Source organism: Kogia breviceps, chromosome 2, assembly GCF_026419965.1.
Source record: "Kogia breviceps isolate mKogBre1 chromosome 2, mKogBre1 haplotype 1, whole genome shotgun sequence".
Classification (NCBI taxonomy): domain Eukaryota; kingdom Metazoa; phylum Chordata; class Mammalia; order Artiodactyla; family Physeteridae; genus Kogia; species Kogia breviceps.
The window spans coordinates 163,035,201-163,059,458 of NC_081311.1; the positions used below are offsets into that span (position 1 = coordinate 163,035,201).

Consider the following 24,258-nt stretch of genomic DNA (forward strand, 5'->3'; position numbering starts at 1 on the left):
TACAGAATTAGTCCATGTAGCATATGTGCAGTCTAGACAAGCATGATATGACTGTTGTTTCCTCTCAATACCAGCTTGCAATTAATTGTGCAAAGCAAGAGCAGAGAAGGAACAGAGATGTAGTGTTACTTAAAATCACATTACATTACCTTTAAATCAAGGTGTACAATGTTATTCTGATGTAGATAATAAACTCCTTCAAGTATTTGTTTAATGAGTCTGATAATGTCATTTTCAGAGACCATTTCAGCCAACTCAGGTAAACACAGATTGAAAATTTCTCCACCTGCAGCACTGAATAAAATTCAAATAATAGAAACTTGAAAAATCATTGACCTAAAAATGACAACTTTTAAATACTGTATACCTTTAAGTAAAAGACATGGCCATTGAAACTTTATTCTCTCTCTATACACACATTTAATGGGGGGGTGGTCCTGGGTGAGGGGGAATCTTTAAGGAATAAAATAAATGACAAGAATATTTCAAATTCTGGGTGCTAGTACTTATTTATGAGCTCAGCTCTGTTCTATTTTACTCATTTATTCATTATATATAAATATAGTTATCAGCTATGTATAGATATAGATATTTTGATCCTCATGACAATCAAGTGAGGTAGGTGGTTATCATTCCCATTTTACAGATAAAGAAATAAGTACAAAGAGGTTAAGCTATTTGTACAAGGTTACATAGTAAATGGGGGTTGGGGGGACAGAATCTGAATAATATGGATGAGAATCTGCATTCTTTACCAATATCCTGTATTGCAGCTTCACAAAGAATACTTGGGGCCAGAACCATATCTTGAAGAGCTTATTCATGTTTTTTGGGGTTTTTATTTTTGCCACATGGCATGCGGGATCCCAGTTCCTCAACCAGGGATCGAACCCATGCCCCTGAAGTGAGAGTGCAGAGTCTTAACCACTGGACCACCAGAGAAGTCCTCCAGAACCATATCTTAATTGTTTTTTTTAAGAACTGAAAATCTAAGAATGTTGACAAAAAGAGCATTATGAAAAATTCCTAGGTTTGGAATAAAATGATTTAAATTTAAATCCTAAACCTGCTATTTATCAGCAATATAATTTAGGGTCAATCATTTATTTGAGCTTTCACATCCGTAAAATAGAGATATCACTGAACTCAACAGATTTTTTTTTTTTGAGGACTCAATCTAAATAACTGAGATAAAATTTGTCAGTCAGAACATCATGCAAAAAAATCTAGATGGTTATTAATCAAATTTATAAGGTATGTTTGGGAATATCTCAAGTAAAACCTATTCTACGTAATAAAATAGAAACTCATTTATTTCACAAAACACTATTTTCCCCCCTTTGGTTCACTGCTGTATTCACAGCATCAAGAAGAGTGTCTGACATGTAGAAGGTACTCATTTTCTTAGAATGAGTTCTTTGCTAGGCCCTTTATAAGATACATCTGGTAAGAAGTCAGACCAAATAATTGGAAAGTATAAGAAAAATGTATAAAATAATGATATATCCACTATTTACCAAAAAAATATGGAAAATACCAGAAAGATCTGAATTCTTCAGTATCTGGCAGTATATGGCAGGATAAATTCATTCTTGAACACTTTATATGTATATACCAACATTTACATTATACTCACTAAAGTTAATTCAGTAGACAGAACCCTCCATTAATTCTAAAATTCAAAATAGAATCTAAGAAAACATATGTAAAGCACTTCCCAGTGCCTAGACCTAAGAGCACAGCAGGTTGCTTATAGAAGTGCCTACTGAAATCAAGACTGCCTGGCTTCCACTCTTGACTCTGCCGCTAACGAGTTACCTGAACTGGGACAAAATGTGTTTCTGTTTCTTCTATTGTAACATAATGATACATAACAAAAAATGATAGCTCCTACTTCAATGGCTTGCTGTAAGAATTATATTAGATAAACCATGTAAAGTACTGAGTACAACAAATGTTATAAGCATCAAAGCAGATAATCTGTAAGTATTTAATACAGTGTCTGACACACAGTAAATATTCAATAAATATTAGCTATTACTATAATGAGCCAACAAATATTAATTCCAAATCTAGCCAACATTCAGCCTTTCTGAATTTGGGGGCTTCTTGTTAAACTCTGATTATGAAGGCAATTTTAAAAGTCTTTGCTAAATTAAAATTCATTTTTAGAAATACTTATACATATAAAAATGCACATAATATATTCTTATGTGCATATTCTTAAGTGAAAAAAAGGGTTATAATAAAGTATACTTAGTAGATCACAATTTTGTTTCTACAGGTATACATACATAGACAGAAAAAGAATAATTTTAAAATACAGGAATATGCCATAAAAGTAACCACAGTTTACAAATGATTTCTATTTTCTATCCCTTCTAAATTTAACACAATAAATAGGTGTTACTTTTACACCAGGGCAAGTATCCTAAGGGTTTCTTGTTTGTTTATTTCAGTAACAAGATCAAACAAACATTATGATTATCAGCCAATCACACTGCCCCTACCTTTTAGTTTGGCAAGCTGACCAATGTCTTTTGTAGGAATGCCATTTTTCCCACAAAGGAGGGAAAGCACTTCACCATAGCTCTCCATAGGAGAAGCTATGGTAAATAGAAAATGAGGAGGAGTTAAGAGGAGGGGAAGAACAGATAACATAAGAAGCAGACCGCAGAAGTTAGTGGAAACTGGAAACTGGAAACTGGAAGCATAAATGGAAGCAGTGAGGAGTAGAAGACTAACAGACCCTTTGTTAAAACAAGGCACCCAGAGCGGTGACTACAGAGAAGAAAAGATATCTCTGTAATCAGAGAAGCCACCTATATCATTATCATTGCCCTGGAAGGTAAATTCAGGTATTTCTACTCTTTCTCTCTCTGTTGAAGAGTTTGCTGCCTGAAGGAATTCAACCAACAAATTTAGAAATTTGGAGTATTCACGTTCTTTTGCTTATGTATTTGTATATGTGTTGTGTACACTGTCACGTAAATCTATGTGCTATATACTACTTAAATCTACATTTGCCTTTTACAGCTTTCTTATGCACAGTTTAGATATTAGTAGGGAAGTAGAGAATTATCCTTTAGAAGAACTCCCATAACACAATAAAGTTAACATGTAAAAGATTAAAATCAGAATATTTTCTTCTCCAAAATAATAAATTGCCCTGGGTACTAGAAAGCCAAGATTTTCAGTAAAACAAAGCAATATCTCCCTCATCCATAAACTACAAATCTATTCATATAGCTTTGGAAATCATAGTAAAGATTTTTAAATTAAGTATTTATTTTTAGTGATCAAAATGAAGTAGTTTTAAACTTTTTATATTGAGTATCTTTCAAAATTATATTCCAATGCTAATGAGGGGAAACAAAACCAATGGAATTTCAGAATGGAAAGAAACCAGCCAGAGTATTTCCTGTCTCTAAATTAGAATATGTGAAGTAAATACCAATCTCCCTTTTTGGAGGATTATTTTAAAAATCAAATGAAAATATAGATAAAGTGCTTAGCATGGTGCCTGCCATATAGTAAATGCCCAACATATATTATTGTTGAAATGTTTTGCTATGGTCCTCATCATTTTCTACTGGGTCTATAATGTTTACTTAAAGATATTTAATAGGCAACATAAACTGGTAATTTCTTGACAGAAAGAAATTATTATTTCTCTTCCATATAATTTCATAGAGTTGACTTGATAAACTTATACTTATCCTAACCAATTTCCCCTATCGAACTTTGCTATATCTAGGACAAAGTTCTTGTCCCATGTTTTCTAAAGATTATACATATTCTTTATAATCAATTTTAGTTAGCTCAAAACTCAGCATTAAAAACTTAATGTGCCCAATTAGATAACACCTTCTTTCCAGAAGTTTGAAAATAAAACTTTGTGTATATTTTATTTAATTATCCAAAAATGCTTTTAAAACACTTGTTATAGAAAAGTTGTTGCCTCATGGAGAGTGGGGATGGTTTGACTCAACTATCCTCAAAAATTTTCCCCAATTTATAAAGAGATCTAATACTAACTCCAGAATAGTATTTATATGACTTTTCAAATAGTTAAAGAAAGGGCTAAAAAATAATTTAGACTTTATAAACAGTAATGAAATACTTTCCTGTGGACTAAGTATTAAGATAAAAATGAAAGATTTAGTAGTTGTTAAAAACTGTTACATTGATTGCAAGAAGTTAAGTTTAATTCACAAAAGTAAACAAATTAATTTGGTTCAAACAATTGATTTAGGTTAAGTGAAGGCAAAACAAAACACAAAAGCAAAAATAAAACAGAGCTATCAGAACCCATAGCTTAATAGTTCCAAAAGAATGTTTAAGATAGAGTCATATAAGTAGCAAATAGTACCTTTTTAAAGTAATTCTGTACCATCCATATAAAGAGAAATTTGACATCTAATACAAGCACATATGCATTTACTCCTGGACCTTGCAATCACATTTATAGGAATTTACGCTAAAACTATACCTCCACAAATGATGGCCATCCAAAGAAGACTGAACAAATGGTACACCATACAGTGGAGAACTATACAGGCATTTAAAAATAGCAATAATAATAATAATATTAAGAAAGATGCCTATGAATTATGAATATGAAATGATTTTCAGGATATAATGTTATTTGAAAAAAAAAGCAAGGCACAAAAAGGCATATATGCTATTTTTTCTGTAAGAAAGAAAGGGAAATATACATATATACAAATCTGCCTATATTTGCAAGAAGAAACACATAAAGAATGAGCCAGAAACTAATAAATATGGTTACCTATAAGGTTGAGTGGGAAGAGAGTGGAAAGGACAGGAATGACAATAAGACTTTGTAGTATACTTTATAATAATTCAAACGAATAGCATAAATGGTTACCAAAATCACTAGATAAAAAGCTGTTAAAGGACAGAATATTCACAGTCTTAAAATATTACCACATAGGTTAGTTATTAATTATAAAGGGGAACATGTTCCTTACAATGTGGAGGGCTGGCAGACTCCACCTTAGCCATGTTCTAATTAGAAAAACTAATAATGGAACAATCCAAATGTAATTGTCACCTCATGTTTTACAATAAGAAATACACATGATCATCCACAATGTCCCCTTGCCAAAAATATTTAACCTAAATCTAGTCATAAGAAAACAAACACACGAATCCAGGATGTAGAAAACTTCATATCTGTGAAAACAGATACAGATTTCCCCCAAAAAAGACAATGTCAGGAAAAATAAAGTGACTAAAAACGTTTAGCAATCAAATATAATGTGTGAATCTTGATTGGCTCTTGTACTGGAATTAAAAAAAAATAGGTCCATAAGACATTTCAGGGATAATCCAAAAGATTTAAATATGAACTATATATTTGATGATAGTACCAGATTCATATTAACTTTCTTAGTTTTGATACTGGTATTGGTTATGTAGAAGAATGCCATTACTCTTCAGAATAAATACTCTGGCAAGTGAAGAAGAAATATCATGATACCTACAACTTGCAAAGTTTGGCAAATATGGCAAAATGCCAACATTCGGTGAATCAAGCTAAAGACTATAAGAGTGTTAATTGTACTAGTCTTTCAACATCTCTGTAGATTTAAAATTTTCTCATAAAAAAGTCAGGGAAGAAAAATAAGTATGCAGGATAGTTTGAAGAGAAGATCAAATTGACGACAGTAATTAGAGTAAAGGATTCCACTGTTTTATTTTTACCACATAAAAAATTATGCCACCTTATTTTACATACTAAACCTGCCCAACACATTTTTACCTTTGGCTGAGACTGTGTGATGTGACAATGCTACCTCAAAAGTGATAGGCATAGTAATAAATTTTAATAGGTCCTAGTTGCTCTGGCAAGAAATTAAATATATTTATCCACTCACATTTACTGATTGCATGCTACATTTCAGCCATGAGATACAGTTCAGCCCTTACAGAACTCAGTTTACTGGGTAGGGTATCTGAATTAATTTTCAGAGTATGAACAAGGTCCATCCATAAAATGTGTTACAACTTCTTGATGTATTTTGTTGTTGCTATTAGGATGAGCACCTCCAAGAGAGGATTTTATGAAAGTGGTCAATGCTCCTATTGTATATGCACTCTCCAAACCTAGTATTCCATTAATTACTGTTTTTGAAAAATATTAGCTACTGTTCACATACTTCAAACATGCAGATGTCATGCAAGTAGATAACTTTTTTAAAGTCAGCTTAAGAATCTGACAAAAATAAACCAAAAATGTATGAAAATGAAATCCTATTGGTAGAATCCCGGTCTTCTCTGCAATTCTAATTTATTTTGAAGGTACTATAATATACCGTAATTGGTATGTTGCTGTTCTGGGAGATATACATAGTATTCATTCTTAAACAAACTACTTGTAGGTTTAGCATTTTGCAAAATAAGCATTTTTATTTACAAGTTCACTCTAGGCAATCATCTTTCCTGGTACAAAAATATTTAGATGTTAAATAAATATATAAGCGAACCTATTCATCCCTTAAACTAAATGAATCCTAAAATTTGACTAATACACTTTTAAATTTAAAAAGGCAATAATGCAGGTTAGCTACTAAAAAGAATTACTATATTTATAATTTTTTTTTGCTAAAACACATCTCCTTAGTTTTTTTTATAAAAACTAGTTTGTAATACACTATCAGAACCTAAAGTACACTAAACATAAACTTAGCTGGTCTCTTCTAATTGTTGCAGATGTTCAGATACACATTTTACATAATTATAATAAATGTGTCAGACTGTCACATTTTAGAGTAACACATCAATAAAAACACTGTTTTACAGTAACATGTCAACATATTGGTTAACAAGCCGGTTAGTTTAACCATATTCTATCCCGACTTGACAAATTATTGAAATCTGGGTGTTTTCAACTTTTCACTGACTTGTGGGACAAGGTATTTTTTTTTTCTTATTGCTATAATTCCTAACATAGTGTTTTGCACATCACACATACTAAATACATGTGTTTTTTTTTTTTTTAACAAACTATGTGGTTTACCTTTCATTCATGCAAGTTTACCTTTTTATTCTCCCTGGGTCACTTCCTTGGATATGCTTTTCAAATAACTGAATATACAAATTATTTCAATCCTATTTGCCCACCAGATTGTTTTGTAGACAACCTCATCAATTTTCTGTGCCATTAGCAATGAATGTATACTCATTTCACCATATTCCGCAAACACGGTATTGTCATTTGTTTACTGAATGCTGTTTAATTAGTTTTTGGGTATGTGTGTGAGGCTGCACATTAACTTTTGTGAAAACATATAAATATACACTATGTTCCTCTAACAGTTTATCAGCAGGAATCTTTACAAGTTCTTGTCTTACTTTTATCATTATTGTTCTTGACATTTCAAGCAACCTTATCCAACAATTAAAATAGGTACTATAGGGCTTCCCTGGTGGCACAGTGGTTGAGAGTCCGTCTGCCGATGCAGGGCACACGGGTTTGTGCCCCAGTCTGGGAAGGTCCCACATGCCGCGGAGCGGCTGGGCCCGTGAGCCATGGCCACTGAGCCTGTGCGTCCGGAGCCTGTGCTCCGCAACGGGAGAGGCCACAACAGTGAGAGGCCCGCATACTACAAAAAAAAAAAAAAAAAAAAAAAATAGGTACTATAAATTTACTTCAATTTTTAAAAATGTATACTTACTGTTCCAATATCAAAATTATTTCACTTGTATTTTCATAGACTTCATGAAGATTAATTACTTGGGGACAGGACTTTGCCAATTCAAGTACTGCAATCTCATGTAGAATCTCTGCTCGACAATCCTGTCCTCTTCTTCTCTTTTTCAGAAATTTTGCAGCATATTCTTGACCAGTAGATTTTGATATACATTGTCTAACCACAGCAAATTTTCCTCTGGGGGCAAAAGTGAGGACAATCAATTTTAACTTTTCCATAGAGAACAATATTAGTATAACACAGATACTGTTATACCTCCAACTCTGTCAATCCTTTCAAATATTCATGTCATCAGGAATTTATCTTTGTTCTCTTAACCTAATCAACTACTGCATGTATTTTTATAAAATTTATAGTACTATCACATGAAAATATAAATGACAAATGTAATAACAAGATAAGACAATTAAATTTATTCTTTACTATCATATCATTAATACGATACATTACCATTGTAGGGGGAGATCTCATTTGCCTACCAACTCCATGCCATACTCTTGATATAAATTATTGTGTTTAAGTATCACAACAATCCTACATAGTAAATATTATTCTGTTTGGCAGACTCCAGAGAAGATATGTATCTTGGTCTAGTTTCAAAGACCAAGAGTTTCACATTAACCCTCTACGAAAAATTTTAGCTTTCCTTCAAATGAAAAAAATTTAATGCAAAAATGGGTATTTGACTTATTTACTTTTATTAGTGTAATCATTTTGCCTTTCAACATCACTTTTAACAAGCTTTGAAGCTTTGTATCACAATTTGTCAATTGTTCTACCAGAGTATCTCTTAGTATTGCTCAGTACCGGGAAGCTTGTAACAGATACCAAAGGTATATACATCTTACGGAGAGTATCCAAAGACACTTCATGATCAAGTAAGAAAATTCATGGTTATCAGTAGCTATGTACAAACACACCATTAAGGTCATGTTTATCATTTTAGGAATAAACGCGTTTTAGCTCTCTCCAATAACAGTGCTCAACATTTCAGCCAAAATTTTAAAAGACTGGCAAATGATGTATTCTAAGCCTATAGTCACCCAAAATTATTTTCTCAAAGACCTAAGCTACTTTGAGTCAGACTATTTTAAGAAATTATTAAAAGCTATTGACTGCCTACCCAGAAAAATGTACACATGCCCTTATATAGAAAGTTTTACATATAATTAGACGGTTTTCAGATTTCGAAGACCATCCATAAACTTCCTAAGCCTGGTCCAGGGGATCCAAAATTAACACCTTCTATCCTAAGGCTCAAATGACTCACTGGATACTAAAAAATCAGGTATAAATAAAAACCTATCTTTAATACACTTGGGATTTGGGGTGGGAGTCGGGGACAGAATAAATTGCTTGACTGTATTTTTACTTGCTATTCTCAAGCGGCAGGATGACAAAGATCTCTACTGTTTATATCCCAAATTTCCTCAAAATTGATGCCAATGAAAAGCACTGGAAACCAACCTGAGAAGGTATAGTTACTAATGCAAAAAACTATTTTTTAAAAAAAGTGGCCAAGCTATAATTTGATTCTTTTACATTTATCAAAATAAATATCAACTCAGAAAATTTGCATGCACAAACTTGATTTTTTGATAGAACTTTTCATTTAAGATTTGAGAATGCTTAATTTAAATTAAATTTTCTTACTACATACAAAAGGAATACAAATCAATGCATTTTAATGAGCACACAAAAAAGTTAATCAGTCCCTTTGTTTTATACTCAAACTGCCCATGTTTTATAGATTTTTATGCTGTATAAACTGAGTCAAACTAAGAGTAAATGACCCATGAAAGGTCATATATGGAAATGGAGTACCACAACTTAAATTGTGGAATGTGAAATCCTAGCTTTCTGTTCTGACCATTACAAAACAATTCCTCCCTTTAAGATAGTTTTTTTAAAGAGGTAAATTCACTTTTGCCAACTCTTACTTAGATTTAGAAGTGAAAATTTGTCTAAAACAAAAAGGAAACTTTGAGTTTTATGAAGAAATTCACCTTGTAAAACTTAGGAAACAAACTAGTTAGCCAAGAAATCTGTCCATCTGAAAAAGTTTATAGTACCAATTGTGACAATTAAGTTCTGCTGTAATTTTACAATTATATCTGTAAGCCAGGATTTTCTCAGGAACAAAGAGCAAAATTAAATAATAACACTTCTACCTAATTGTTTCAGGTATCCTTATGAGGCTTACAAGTATAGTACTCATTAATGCAAAGCAAAGATGACCAAATGATATTGGTAATAATTTGCCAATGTTCATCACTAAGTAAAAGCTCCATGAGGGCAGAAACCCTATCTGTCCTAATTACTACAGTAATTATAAAATCTACACTTCACTAACTAACACATAATAGGAACTGAATATCTGTTGAATGAATGCAAGAGTTATGAACCTAATAGAGTACCATACATTGTGCTACTTTGTATACTGTACTTAAAGCATTTACATTTTTAAAGCTTATTTGAGACTCAAATAAAATTTTACATACATATTCATTTATGTACTGTTAAATAATTTTTACCATAATTATCAGATGACTTAGGGAAAAAAAGCAAGTATTCGTTTTCCATTCTAAAATGCTAATTGTCATTTAGAAGTATCAAAAATAATATTTAATACATAATGTTCCTATATCAAATTTAATAGAAACATTTAAGAAAATTTAAAACCCTTTTAACAATAGTACTTAATTCATACCCTAAAAAGGCAAGGCTGTCTAGATTTCCCAGCAGCTAAAAGGCCTTGTTAGTTACCCTTCTACATTCTAGAATAGACAATAAAATGTGAAAGGACGGGGGAGGGTAAGCCACAAAGGAAGCTGACGTTTATTTTTGCATCTGCCTCACCCTTCTGACCACAAGAAGTCCTATGAAACCTAGATTCAGTTGGGGGAGGGGTGGAAAAAACTTACCCAACATGTTAAAAAACAGGAACAATGCAAAGTTTTGTGAGAACATTCAAAAATGAACTGCTAACTTTTACATATTTTCTTCTAATTTGCTGAAGAAAAATAAATTCTAAACCACTAACATCTTAAAATTAATTTAAAAACTGATTTATAAAGATAATTTTGTAATCACCACATGCTAGAATTATATGTTTGTATGCTTCAAAATGTACGAGCCTCAGAAGAAACAAGATTATGATCCTAATTTTCACTTTGCAAAAGTATGGGATATCAAAATTGGTAAAATATTGAAAGAACTTAAAGCAAGTTCATGGCAGATGAAAGGGCACGATTTCCAATTTATCAAGGTTTACTAATTAGACACATCAATATTTACCATGTAACTCATTAGCCCATATTAATGAAAAGAAAAAAGGTCTCTTTCATGAAGGTATTAGAAGATGAAATATTAGCCATCTGAATTTGTTTTCATCAGATTTTACCATGAATTTTTGCTCTAAAATGTGGTATACTGAGTCGTTTATGACTGTGATTTATGATGGCACCCCATTTACAAAACAACTTAGAATTATTAATATTGTTCTCAAAGTTTAAGTTCTCTAAAACCCTCAAAGAAAAAAAAAATGAGTCTTTCTAGCTCCGACACAGGCTATCTCAATAAAGTTTTGCTGTATTCTAGATGATAAGATATTGACAATACTGTGTCCATTCTAGACTTTCTCATTTTAAAACTGATGATGAAAAAAATACAAAGTGGTACAGAAGAGGATAACTGGATCAAGGAAGGCTGTCTGAAAATCAGGTCATAAGATGACCATTTAAGGAAACTGACAACATTTTGCTATATTCAAATCTCTGAAGGGTTTTTACATGGACATTATATGCAGCTACAAAAGGAGAACTATGGATAGTGGGTAGAGGTTAACAGAATTCTGTGCCTAAGAGGTGCCCATAAAATGGAACAGACCATTCGGAGGTAGTGAGTTCCGTATCACTGAAGCATTCAAATTGAGGCTGGGTAAAAAACTTGTCAGGAAAATTTTAGAAAAGACTGCCGCACTGCATAAAAAAATTACATTAGAAGGCCACTGACCACTGAAGTCCGTCCAATGTAAAGATTCTATGCCTATTTAATGAATAGTGAGATACAACTAAAAGAATACTTACTTTTTCCTGTATAATGCAAAGAGAAATAATATAGATTTAGAACTAAACTATTTCTTGAAAACATTCTGAAAGGGTTTTGAAACTATATTTTATTAAAAAAAACCACTAGAAGACTCAAATATTTTGCACACAAAATTAAATAAATATGACAAGAATACTGAAATATGCTTTCACATTTAGTTCTTAGTCTGATGAGGTAGATATTATCACCCTTATTCTGCAAAAGAAAGACTGCATCCAATATCTGACAAGTGAAAAAGCCAGGACTAGCCTTTATCCTTCACATAAAAGATCACCAAGAATAGAATTACTTGCCATGGTTCAGTCAATTTTTGTTTTCACATTGAGATTTTCAAAGATAAAAAAATCATTCACGCTATTTTACTGTGCATCTATCAAACAAACACGACTTTTACCATTTTAATGTAAAAATCAAACTGAAGACAGAAAATGATCACCATCCTCCCACCCTTTGTTAAGTGTTTTTAATTTAAAGCTCAAAATGCTGAATATATAACAAATTATTTGGTATGTCTTTTGTAACTTTCATATAGATTAAAATGGTAGCGCTAAATGGTCTCATAATCTCAGTTCACTCCTTGGTCTTAAGGAATTTACACCTTCGTTAAACCAAAACAGATTAGTATTAGTGTAAATACAGGTTTTTACTTACAGTACATGCATGGTTTGTCATACAGAATTATACTATCTAATATGAGTTAATTCATTTTGTTTAGAAAAGAGGAGAATCTCCATATTTTTTTTTAGCCCAGCACAATATCCTAAGAATTAAAAAATTTTTTATTCAACAAAAACTTCTATGGCATTCTACTAAATACTTTACAAATATTAGCTAGTTTAATCCTCACAACAACCATATAAAATAGATAACAATTATCTTCATCCCTGGTTATCAGATGACGAAACTACAGAACCAAGAGGTACAGTAATTTAATTCAGGTTAAATAGTAAATGGCAGAGCCCAAACTTGGATGTGGCAGTCCACTGTGCTAAGCTGCCTCTTCCTGTGCACAGCCTCAAGTAAGAACCCTGACTTCCTACCATGGGCTCTGAAGCGAGATGGGATGTATCATATATGCTCACTAACCCTCCACGGATTTGATTTCCAAGTCAGTTAAGACTAAACCCTGTATAACATCAGCAGAGATGAGGACTTTTCTTTCTAATCATTGCAAAATAATAATCAAGTGAGTTTTATGAAAGTATAGACACAGAAATCCTAAATGTGAATTTAAACACATACACATCAAAAGTTTCCTTACCTTCCTAGCTCTTTGGATGTAAGTGTATAAAAATTATTAAAGTTTTCCATTTTAATTGGAGTTTGAGGAGTTGTAGTTAGCAAGCCCGAAATACTTCGACACTCAAATCTTCTCCTCGACATGTTAGATGACCCTCAGGTAGGCTTCTTCAGTCACTTATTTTTACCTATTTAAAAAAAGAGAAGATGCAGGATATAACTTAAGTGCAATTAAGAAAAAAAAAAGATGTTATCTCAGATAGGATGTGCGTTATATTGTACAGCTCCAAATATAGCTATAAGATACAACCAAAAAAAAAAAAAAACAAAGAAAAAAGAAAGAAGATTTAACAGCATATTCTACCCAGAAGGAAGAAAAACAAAAAGCATACACATAAACTGGTATCACCTCTATGGTACCTGAATTAAGTTACTGACTTCATTTCAGAAAAAAGCTACTTAAAAATCCTGTAAGACCTCCCAAATTCTTAAAAAAACAGTTAAAATAAAATTGTAATGCAAACAATCATTCAATTTCATTTTTAAACTCTCATTCTTTAAAGTTATATCTTTACATAACAAGATAATTTAACACAGCACAGTAATGATTATTCATTTTAAATTTAATTTCACGTGGCCAAACAAATTTGATGGTAAAATCACATGTTGTGAGTTATGTTACTGACATGTGAATGACTACAAGAAATGGACTTGTTTCATAGGCCTTAGAGGCAGAACATAGCACAGAGCCTGCTATGCATGAAGAGTTCTATAATTTTGTTGGATGAGTGAGTGACCACACATAAAGCCTTATCTAGAGTTCTAATCTGTAACTGAAGCTCGTATTTATCTGGAACTTTATGATATTTATGAGTATTCAGTTTTAACATTAAAACAATTATTTCATATTAATTGAATTCATATAATAACAGCAGACTATATATTTTAAGATATGCCTGACTTTTCTGCTATGCCTATCTAATAAGAAATCCAGTATTATTCTTCTAGCACCCTCTTATAAGAACCCCTTAAGCTTCTGTTCCTTCTCTGACACATTTTTCCTCCCCTTATTTCCTACTTGACATGTTCTGTTCTTTATCTTCCCAAATTCATATGCCATCTATATTCAACTTAGCAAGTACGCAGTATGATTAGAGGGGAGCGTTTTCAGTTTCTGTGGCCTTTGAAAAAACAAAGCCCTAACTAGTTTTGAGGTACATCTCTAGTATTCCAAAAGTAGCAGTGTAGAATTCTGAAAATAACATTTGGACTGAATCACATCTGGGTCTGAATCCCATTTATCCATCATACCAGCTATGAGACATTTAACTTTGCTAATGTTATGGGGTGAATTATGTCCCTTCCCTCAAAATTCATATGTTGAAGTCCCAACCCCCTAGTACATCAGAAAGTGAGTGTATTTGGAGAAAGGGTAATTAAATTAAAATGAGGTCATTAGGGTGTGCCCTAATCCAAGAGGACAGGTGGCCTTATGAAAAAAATGAGATTAGGATAAAGAAACACGTAGAGGGAAGATCATGTGAAAACATAGGGAGAAGCCCATCCACAAGCCAAAGAGAAAGGCCTCAGAAGAAACCAGCCCTGCTGACACCTTGACCCCAAAATTCTACTCTCCAGAATCGTAAGAAAATAAATTACTATTGCTTAAGTCACCCGATGTACAGTACTTTGTTATGGCAGCCTACCAAGTAATACAGCTACTTTCAAAAAGAAAGAAATATTTCAAATGTGTAGGAAGGGATAAAAATATAACAAACACTTGGGGTTTTCAATCTTATTACTTTGCCATATTTTGTTTAAGTTAAAAATAAATAAGGCAACATAGACACAGAGTCCGTCCCTTCTTTCCATCCCACTAGCACTGGGTAGGAGAGCTTATCATCTCCTTGCCAATAATTGCCCCATTCACAGTTTTGTGGTTTAGTTTGCATTTCTCTGATTACTAGTGAGGACAGCTTCAATTCTGCTGCCCCTAAAGTATGGATGAATTATAGAATGTATCTTGCAGTGCTCTAAATATTAAAAATTAAAATATGATGAACTCATGTAGAATCACACTGGTACAGTGCTAGTCATGAAAGCACATCATGATTGTTCAATAAATAAATACTGTTAATATTCTACTGAAAGATACTCTCCACACAGTCCTCTGCCATTGTTGAATAGCTGTACCCTATATTTCCATATATAAAACTCTCACCCCAAGTTAGCTTAAACTCAACTCTTAAATTCTGTCTTTTTATTCTGTTTTGATGAACTATTTGTATACTTTTAGTTCTGATGGCACTCATTTTCATTGGTCACATATTCTTCTCTGAAAAATCAATACGGTTACCAATTTCTATGCTCAACCTTTTTTTCTCCGGGTCATCTTTGGACTTTTAAGATTTTTTTCCCCTAAATTTAAGTCTATGAATTTGCATGCTTATGACTACATTTATGTTATTAGCATATATATAGAAAGAAGGGATATACCTGTATTACAGATACAAATTGGGCTACATTCCCACCATGGTTCCAAATCAGGCCTTAGGAAACATGAGCACAAGAACATGTCAAATTCACTCATATAGAGAGAGTACAGGCTCTTGATTCTAAGAGGTTCACCTCATCTAGATTCTAGAATCTAAGATGTTTATTTCATGCTGTAATATATCAGCTAAAAAGTGATCTATTCATAAGAATCTAGTAGAATGGAGATATATTTTATAAATAATTATTTTCTGCTCTCAAGTTTCAAAAGAATCAATATGGATCCTAGATATAGTCAATGAAGCATGATTTATAATAGTTAAAAAAATTAAAAGCTTGTAGAATGAATGAATCCCAAAGTCCAACAATAGGGAAATGGCTAAATATACCTAAATAATAGGATATTATATACCTAATAAAAATTGTGCTTTCAAAGAATATTTTTAACTCATATAATACTAAATGAAAAAAGGAAGACAAAACTTTACATACAGTATGATAATTTTGTTATATAAAGTATATGTATTTGTTATATATAATTTTTGATATATGTTACATAATTTTGTTAAATATAAAAGCAAATAGAGGAAAATACTGGAAAACTATGGCAACATATTAATATTGGTTATCTTTGGGTGGTGAGATTATGGAAGTATTTATACTTTCCTGTGTTTAAGTTATCTATACCAAGCAGGTATAGACGAAAACTAATAAATGCCTTTGGGTAAAAAAGATGGCTTTGCATATATATGACTAGACTCTAAATGCAGAAACTTACCCATTTTTAACAGCAAAACATATCTCTTTACACATTAAGTGTTACTTGACTGGAAGTTCATAAGCCATTATTGCTCAGGTTTTTTAAGGCCTCAACGTTTTCTCTGCATTTATTTAGAGCATATGGTGTGCATTATCCAAATAACAGGTCTGTTCTTATGCAAAGACCATATAAGCATTTAGGGTAAATACTAAGCAAGAAGTAATACCTTGTTTAATACTGCATAGAAAGAACAATTTCATAAATTCTGAATTAATGTTATAGTTATAATTCTATATAATGAATAATAATTTGTAACCTTAAGACATATGCCTTTATTATGATATCACTTGGTGAAAATCCAGATTCATCCCAGGATCCCTCCAAAAACAAAATCCAAAATATAATACTAATAGGTATTAAGTTTTGTAATACCTATTCAGTTATATTAGAAGGAAAAAAAACTTACCTTTTTAAAAAAAAGGATTGAAATAAATAGTGATAATACAAACAGGCCTATTAATCAAGCTACTTAATAGCATTTCCTAATACTAGACATTGGCTTGTGTTTAATTTTTTATCTAACAAATTTTCCTCCCCTCACATGTACTGTTGGTCATCATAATGGATGAATGTAACATGGTATTTGTATATTTGTATGATTATAAGTGCATCTGAAAACAGCATTGGGTAATCAGCAGTTTTTAAAATACATGTTAGTACAAAAATCATTTTCTGAATTGTGATATATTTTACTCTGTCTCTGAATATGCTGGAAACACAAGCCATGTCTCAGAAAAAAGGAAAAGCACATTTCTGAAGGTTGAACTTTAAGCTTATCTACTTATTGCAAATATACCTATATTACAAACTGCCTTAGGGATCCATATAGCATCCCTCAAGTGTAGCTTCCTTCTATTTACTGCACTTGCACCAGTTGCCACAGCCTAGGTTATTTTTTCCATTTCCTCTCCTTTGGCCAATTTTGCATATAGCGGAGCAAGAATGTCACCTTTGTCCACCAATCCCTCCACAAACAGCTTGCTGCCCTTCATATAAGATTTAATCCTTGGGCACAAAAAGGTTATCAATCAGCTGTCTTTCCTTGCATCTTTCTAAATTTCCCACTGAATCCTCTTTAACTCCAACAATCATACACCTTTTCTTGTTTTCTACCATAATTCACAGACCTATAACTGATTCTAAATTACCAATAGGTCTCACTCCTTTTGAAATTCATCTCATAACACTATTAGGCTATACTAATAAAAAATCTCAAGGGACTTAGTACGTAAATTTGTGTGTGTTTGTGCACACACATGAGTAGGTACACAATTATAGATACCATCAGGCACTAAAAACAGTAAGAGAATAATAGACGAAGGCAAGATACAATTAAGCTTCCAATTACACAGTACTATCAATACTAGGAAAAATGGTGCCTCAAGTTTATTTGCAAAGTTTTTTTTTCATTAACTCCCATTACAATAATCACAATAAGAATTCAGATATGGATCATTGAAGGAAGGAAAAAAGGAAATGTTAGGCTTGATCTGGGCCTTAATTTACTCGAAGGGAGAAAGCAAATGTGATGTGATCAAAAGTAAGACAAACAGTCCCTATAAACCTCTAAATAGCTCTATTTAAAAATATTCATCACGATATTCATTTCAAAGTTACCATATTAAAATGTTTTATAAAATAGAATATATCATATAACACTAAATAAAAACATCTAGAGAATTAAATTATCTGCTTTGACCCTTGCATTAATTAGCTTCTCAGTACCTACAAGTTCAAGTCCTTATAGCATGCACACAAAAGCCTTTGAGGCCAGGTACACACCAGCTTCATTTCCTGCCACACTTGTAGCTCATCTTTTGCCTCCACATCTCTCTTATACTCTTCTGTCTCAACATCCTTTCTACCTTTCTTTAAATGCAAAAACTCTTTGTATGCATCCTTCTTACCTCAACAAAGAATGTCATCTCCCCCAGGAAGCTTTGCCTAAAACCCACAGGTTGCCTTTAATGCCTGTCCTTTATGCTCCAAATAGGAGGAAACTTGACATACCTCTTTACCTCAACATGTAACATGTTAGACTACAATTATATTTAGTGTCTGAGGGGTTGCAACCATTTGCTTTCATGCCTAAACTCCCAGCATGGTGTCTGGCACCTGGTAGGAAATTTTTTTAAATGTCTGATGAACTGAATTGTTAAGAATTATGAAATATAGAAAGAAGAATTTTTAGGTACATCTCATATCTTCAAGGGTTTAGCAGAACTTGAGATCCATCTTGAAATTATCATATTGGAGCTTCAAATGCAGCTAATCTCTGCTTAATTCAGTATTTGGCTAAGCAAAATAAGAAATATTTTAAATTGCTATCAGAGAACTTCAGTTCTAAACAGGATAGCCACAGTCTGGAAACATGGATAAAATTATAATATCGTATATTGTAATGTCATACTAACGGGCCATTTATTTTGTATTTACCTATCTTTCCAAACTAGGTGGCCACATGTTACTATACCTACTTCAGCTAAGAATATCAATATTTTAAGAGCTGCCTCAATCAGGAAATCCAGATACTTGTCCTGCCAAGGACTGATAAATCAAGATCTTCATGAAGTAAATTTGAAAGGCAATGGAAAGCAAAGTAAGGCACAAGACGACAGGGAAAAATCCTTTTCTTTCTACATTAGCATTTATAGCTACCAAGTTTTCCCTAGGAAACAGAGGAACTGGAGATTTATTTATCTAGAATCCATCAAAATAAAGGAAGAACTTTCTGCTAGTGTGGCAGAAGGATCCATTTTTAATTAGTCATTGATCAGAAGCAAAGGTATCTGTGTAGGGAAAGGGATGATGATGATTTTCAACTTCAAGGAAGAGACCATTCCTTATATGTATTCTACTAACAGGTTTGTTTGTTCTTTTAAGATTGAATAGAAAGCATAATTCAAGCATTTAATCCTTTGAAAATCACAACAGGAAGCCAGCTAACTGACTCTAGTCTAACCAGTCTAGTATATACTATCCAAGGGCTAAAGTCCCAGGTAATGACCCCAGGCCTGATTCTGTGCCACGACAGGTAAGGCCAGGTGCTGTCTCTTCTACCTTCAGAAGGAGAATTAAACCGTATAATTATGGACCAGGATGGCAAGATGTTGAAAACGGAAATATAGTGGGTCAACAAACATACAGTGCTTGTCATTCATCAGATGGAAAATTAAGTTTCTGTTGAAAAATAAAGCACTATTTACTTACAGCATCTCTGAAGTACTGTTTATTCAGTAAGTATTACAATGCAAAATGGAATATGATCCTCTGATTACAGATGAAACTATCATCTCACTGTTAATATTAAGATTTTTAAATGCTTCAAGTATAACTATTCCCTCTTTTGAAGAAGTTGCAAAGGGTCCAGGGTGCAGCGACACGTTGTATATAAATATTAAAAGAAACTGACTAGTGTAGATTTATAAAGTGGCACTGAAGTTCAAGGTTAAATATATTTGGGGGGAAAAAGGATAAATTAAAGAAATAAAAAATGAACAAAGTATGTCTTGAAAATTACATTTGTCACAACATATTTATATAAAAATATGCGACTTAATTCCTAAGTACATTTGTTAATTATTTGTCTATTATCTCTTAATGTCTATTATGATAATAGACATTTGTCTATTATCAAAGAAATATCCTTTGATAATAAGTCTATCATAGAATATTAAATACTTAAAAACAAAATCATTGAGGGATGTCCATGGTGGTCCAGTGGTTAAGACTTCGCCTTCCAATATGCAGGGGGTGTGGGTTCGATCCCTAGTCTGGGAGCTAAGATCCCACATGCCTCGTGGCCCAAAAAACAAAATCCCCAAAAACATAAAACAGAAGGAATATTGTAACAAATTCAATAAACACTTTTAAAATGGTCCACATTTAAAAAATCATTAAAAATATCACTGAATTTTGTCATAAATATTGTGGAAAATTAAAATAACTAAAACATTTGAAGTTTTCACAAGTGGAAAGTAAGTACATAAATGACTTAATGTCTTTAACACAATCAATATCCACTGAACACAAAGAATTCTTTAAAAAAATTAATCAAAATCCTTTAAAAGCAGTACCTCTAGAAGCACTGTCCTACTTAGCTGCCAATTTTTTTACAGGAAATATGCAACGCAATATATATAATACACGTGCAACTGCAAGACAATTTTAGGATTAAGTGAAAGTGTTAGCAATCGATTTCCTTGATTCCTGGGTTTTAAATTAGGTCTCTAAGAGAAAAACAGGGAAATTTTGATAAGGAAATTCTCTCTTATAATTATCAAACAGCTTCAAAAACAAAGCTTTTAAAACATATTTAAATGTTTACTTAACACCAGTAAAACACTGTCAGTGCAAGTCTAAAGATAAAATTGGAAACATGCCATAAAATGCCTGTACCTTCTTCAGCTTTGCTATCAATATGTTGACACACTGATCAATTAGTCGAGTCCCAACGTTCCTAAAAACTGATTCTATCTTAACCAAATTGTAATTCACTATTCAATGAGCCCAAGAGAAACTACAACCATTCTGTCCACACACAAAAATGAAAGGCCTTCAATAACACAATTTTTACTTTTAAGACTTGAATATATTGCTGTGTAAATACATTTCACTTCAATTTCAGATCCATAATTTAGAAAAATGATGTAAAATGTATGATATGTACCTCAAAAATAAAGCAGCTATTAACAACTTCAGTTATTAAAATATAAGAAAAACTTTAAAAAACTGAACATCTGCTCAGAGGAGGATGAAGGGGGAAGAGAGGTCTTAAACTAGGACACTGCTTCTATGGACTGCTTTTTCAAAAACACACAATTTGGGCTTCGCTGGTGGTGCACTGGTTGAGAGTCTGCCTGCTGATGCAGGGGACGCGGGTTCGTGTTCCGGTCCGGGAAGATCCCACGTGTCACAGAGCGGCTGGGCCCGTGAGCCATGGCCGCTGAGCTTGCGTGTCCGGAGCCTGTGCTCCGCAACGGGAGAGGCCACAACAGTGAGAGGACCGCATACCGCAAGAAAAAGAAAACACACACACACACACACACACACACACACACACACACACACGATTTCACGGGTATGTGGTTTAACATTTATAAAACAAACATTCTGGAAGTTGTTGAAAACTACTTCTGGACAGTTTACTATAAAACTATTAAATGGTGAATCAATGACAAAGTAGGTTTATCATCTTTTCCTTTAATAAAATTGTGCTCACGGGCTCAAAATGCCAAGTTACATTTGCTGCCACTTGCCCAATCATCTCAGTAGACCATGCTGTCTCAGGGCACATTCTCAAAGGCTTGAGAACCTAAAGGGGTGACACCATATCAAACATCACTGCTTATCATCAGTACCAGGGATGTAAACATTACGTTGGCAAAACAATCAGTGAATGTGACACGCAGACCTAATATAATTGAATTCTGATCAGCATGTGGCTTTAAAATGTTTTCTTTTCCTTAATTTCAATTTGCAAATTGATGTTGGAGGGCCCCTAGTCCCATCACAGACAGAGGAAGAACGAACATCAGCTACCAGCTGCCCATAAAGTTTCTTTCAATTTCGTCTCTACTTGCCCTTCTAAGGGAATTCAAATGAAGAGCTTTTCCCTACACTAAAACAAAGAGCTGGGTAAATGTCAAAATCGTAGCCGTCACGTAGTTGTATAGTTTGAGGATGGGTCGTGTACCCTTTGCGGTTTACATGGCGTCAAAATAAAACCAGATCGCTGGAAATCACAGAAACAACTGCAACTCGACTTCTCTATTCACTGACTCTAAAAAACTGTTCACAAGTAGTAACTGAAAATCCCCCACAAGATGAGCACAAATTTCTCTCCAGACGAAAGACAGCTGTGAGCAGGACGTGTCCATGAGTCCAGATGTGAACACGTCCTGTGCCTACACCACAGCTGTGAACTCGGCAGGGATCTGAAGGGACCACGTTGACGCGACGTGGAAGGGACGCGATCGAGCCGGTCGCGAAGGGGGACCCCACGGGACGCGACCCAGGGAGAGTCCGTGCCGGCCAGGCGACGGCGCGCACACACAGACGAACAGACACACGCGCGCGCGCTCCCCGGGCTGAGAAGGGTACTGGGAGGACCAGCCGCCGCTCCCAGAGCCGAACCCGAGGGAACCAGGGAAGTAGGACTCCAGCCGGAATGCGGCGAGGGATTCGGAGCCGTCGGGCCATCTGGGGGCGGCGGTGTCTGAGCCCATCTTCCCAGGCCGGGGGTCAGAGGGGACCCCGGATCCGCCCACACCGCCTGGATCCCTCCTAGGGACCCCTCCCACGTTCTGGGTCTCTGTTCCACGGCTAAAGGGGGCTGGTTCAGGGGTTTGGAGTCGCAGCCCCAAGCCCACACGCCAATCCCGGCAGGACCGCGGACGCGCGAGGCGGAAGACACTGACCGCTCAGACAGCAGCAGGTTCTCCCGAGGCTGCCCCCTCCAAGGGGGCTCCAGTCCCGCCCCACGCAGGTGGGCACGACAAGACACGTTCTCCAGCTCTAGCTCTGTGAGGTGCCGGGTAGCTCCGAGCGTGGCAGGACCCACTTTTACTCTTCTGGACAACGGCCAACAGTTGTGACCCGACCTCCCCGTGAGGTGGCTCCCGGCCACGGCAGCGAACACGGTGACGGGAGGTTACAGTTGAGGTTTGAAAACTGCAGCCGCGTTGCGGGGCAGAGCTGTAGGCTAGAACCCACCCCCTCGGTCGCGAGAGCCAATCCGAGCGCGCATGGAGGGCTGGGCTGTCACGTGAGGAGAAGGCGGGGCGCCGGCCAGCGGCTCGTGCTGCGAGGCGGGGCTCAGTGGTGAGGGGGTGCGGCCGCCGCCCGGCGGTCGGAAGCTGGGCGGAGCTGCAGAGCAGGTGGGGCGCGCTCTCGTAATTGCTGCGAGAAAGGAGGAGGGCGCCAACCTGACCGCGCACGGGGCTGTAACTCCGACCTAGTAAATCCCGGCCTTCAGAGGGGCAGTCCACGCGCCGTGGATATCTGAGACTGGGGAGAGGGAAGAAGGAAAGTTAGTCGTTGCTTCCGACTCATTCCCAAACTTCTGTGCCTGTTTTCTGACTCTTCCCGGTCGTCTTCCTTATACCTGAACACACTCGGCCAGTGGAGAGTCCAGTTTGCTCTACCTTGGCAAGCATCAACATCGCTGGGGGATTTATGGAACCTGGGCCCCACCGCTAAAGTCCGCTCCAGCGAACTGAGTCCTTCAGAGGCATGGTTGAAGGCAGTGAAAAGAGAGTCCAAATAAGATGAATTGCTGTTTTTGCATATAGGGTACTAAGGGAAAAGATGAAAGCTCCTCAGCAAGCTACTCAGGATCTGTTATCTCTTCAGGAGAGTGAAAAATTTGAAAGTCCTGTGCAAGACACGACTGCGGGTATTTTGTTTGTTTTATATAATCTAGGGTTGGTTGCAAAGTATATTTACAGTAATTGTAGAAGAATATTGAGAAAATATATTGGGAGGGGAATTGTTCTCTTTCAAAAGACTTCAACACTCAGTCAGCATTTAAAGAGGAGATTTTCTTGTTCTATCCGAGTAAGCCGAACAAATTCCCATCAAGCCGTCCATTTGCTTTTCCGTACTGTAGGCTTCCCAAGATAAGTGCATAAAATGCCTCACAGTCATCTACTCGTCTCCTTGCTGTTACTTAACTATCTCATCCCAGTTTAATGTGTCTAGTCCCTAAAGCTTGTCACTTGGAGAGTATTGCTTCCATCCATCTAATTGCTTGTTGCTAACAATTGGACTGACAATTTACGATGGAGGGGAAAAAAAAACCCTGCACGCTGAAATGGACTTTTCAGCTATCATTATCTAAGAATCCACAAACAGTGA

The 24,258-nt window shown here is 34.9% G+C and overlaps 1 protein-coding gene across 1 annotated transcript in view; it reads right to left on the reverse strand.

Moving 5' to 3' along the window:
* STK17B (serine/threonine kinase 17b) overlaps positions 1 to 23,083 on the reverse strand; it is a 32,222-nt gene extending 9,139 nt beyond the window's left edge. Inside the window, exons 1-4 of the mRNA XM_059053082.2 lie at positions 22,821 to 23,083; positions 13,111 to 13,276; positions 7,704 to 7,916; positions 150 to 294 (exon numbers count right to left, since the gene is read on the reverse strand). Of these exons, the coding sequence (XP_058909065.1) occupies positions 150 to 294; positions 7,704 to 7,916; positions 13,111 to 13,232 (480 nt within the window). The 5' untranslated portion in view covers positions 13,233 to 13,276; positions 22,821 to 23,083. The remainder of the gene's footprint in view (positions 1 to 149; positions 295 to 7,703; positions 7,917 to 13,110; positions 13,277 to 22,820) is intronic.
* Positions 23,084 to 24,258: the final 1,175 nt, after the last annotated feature.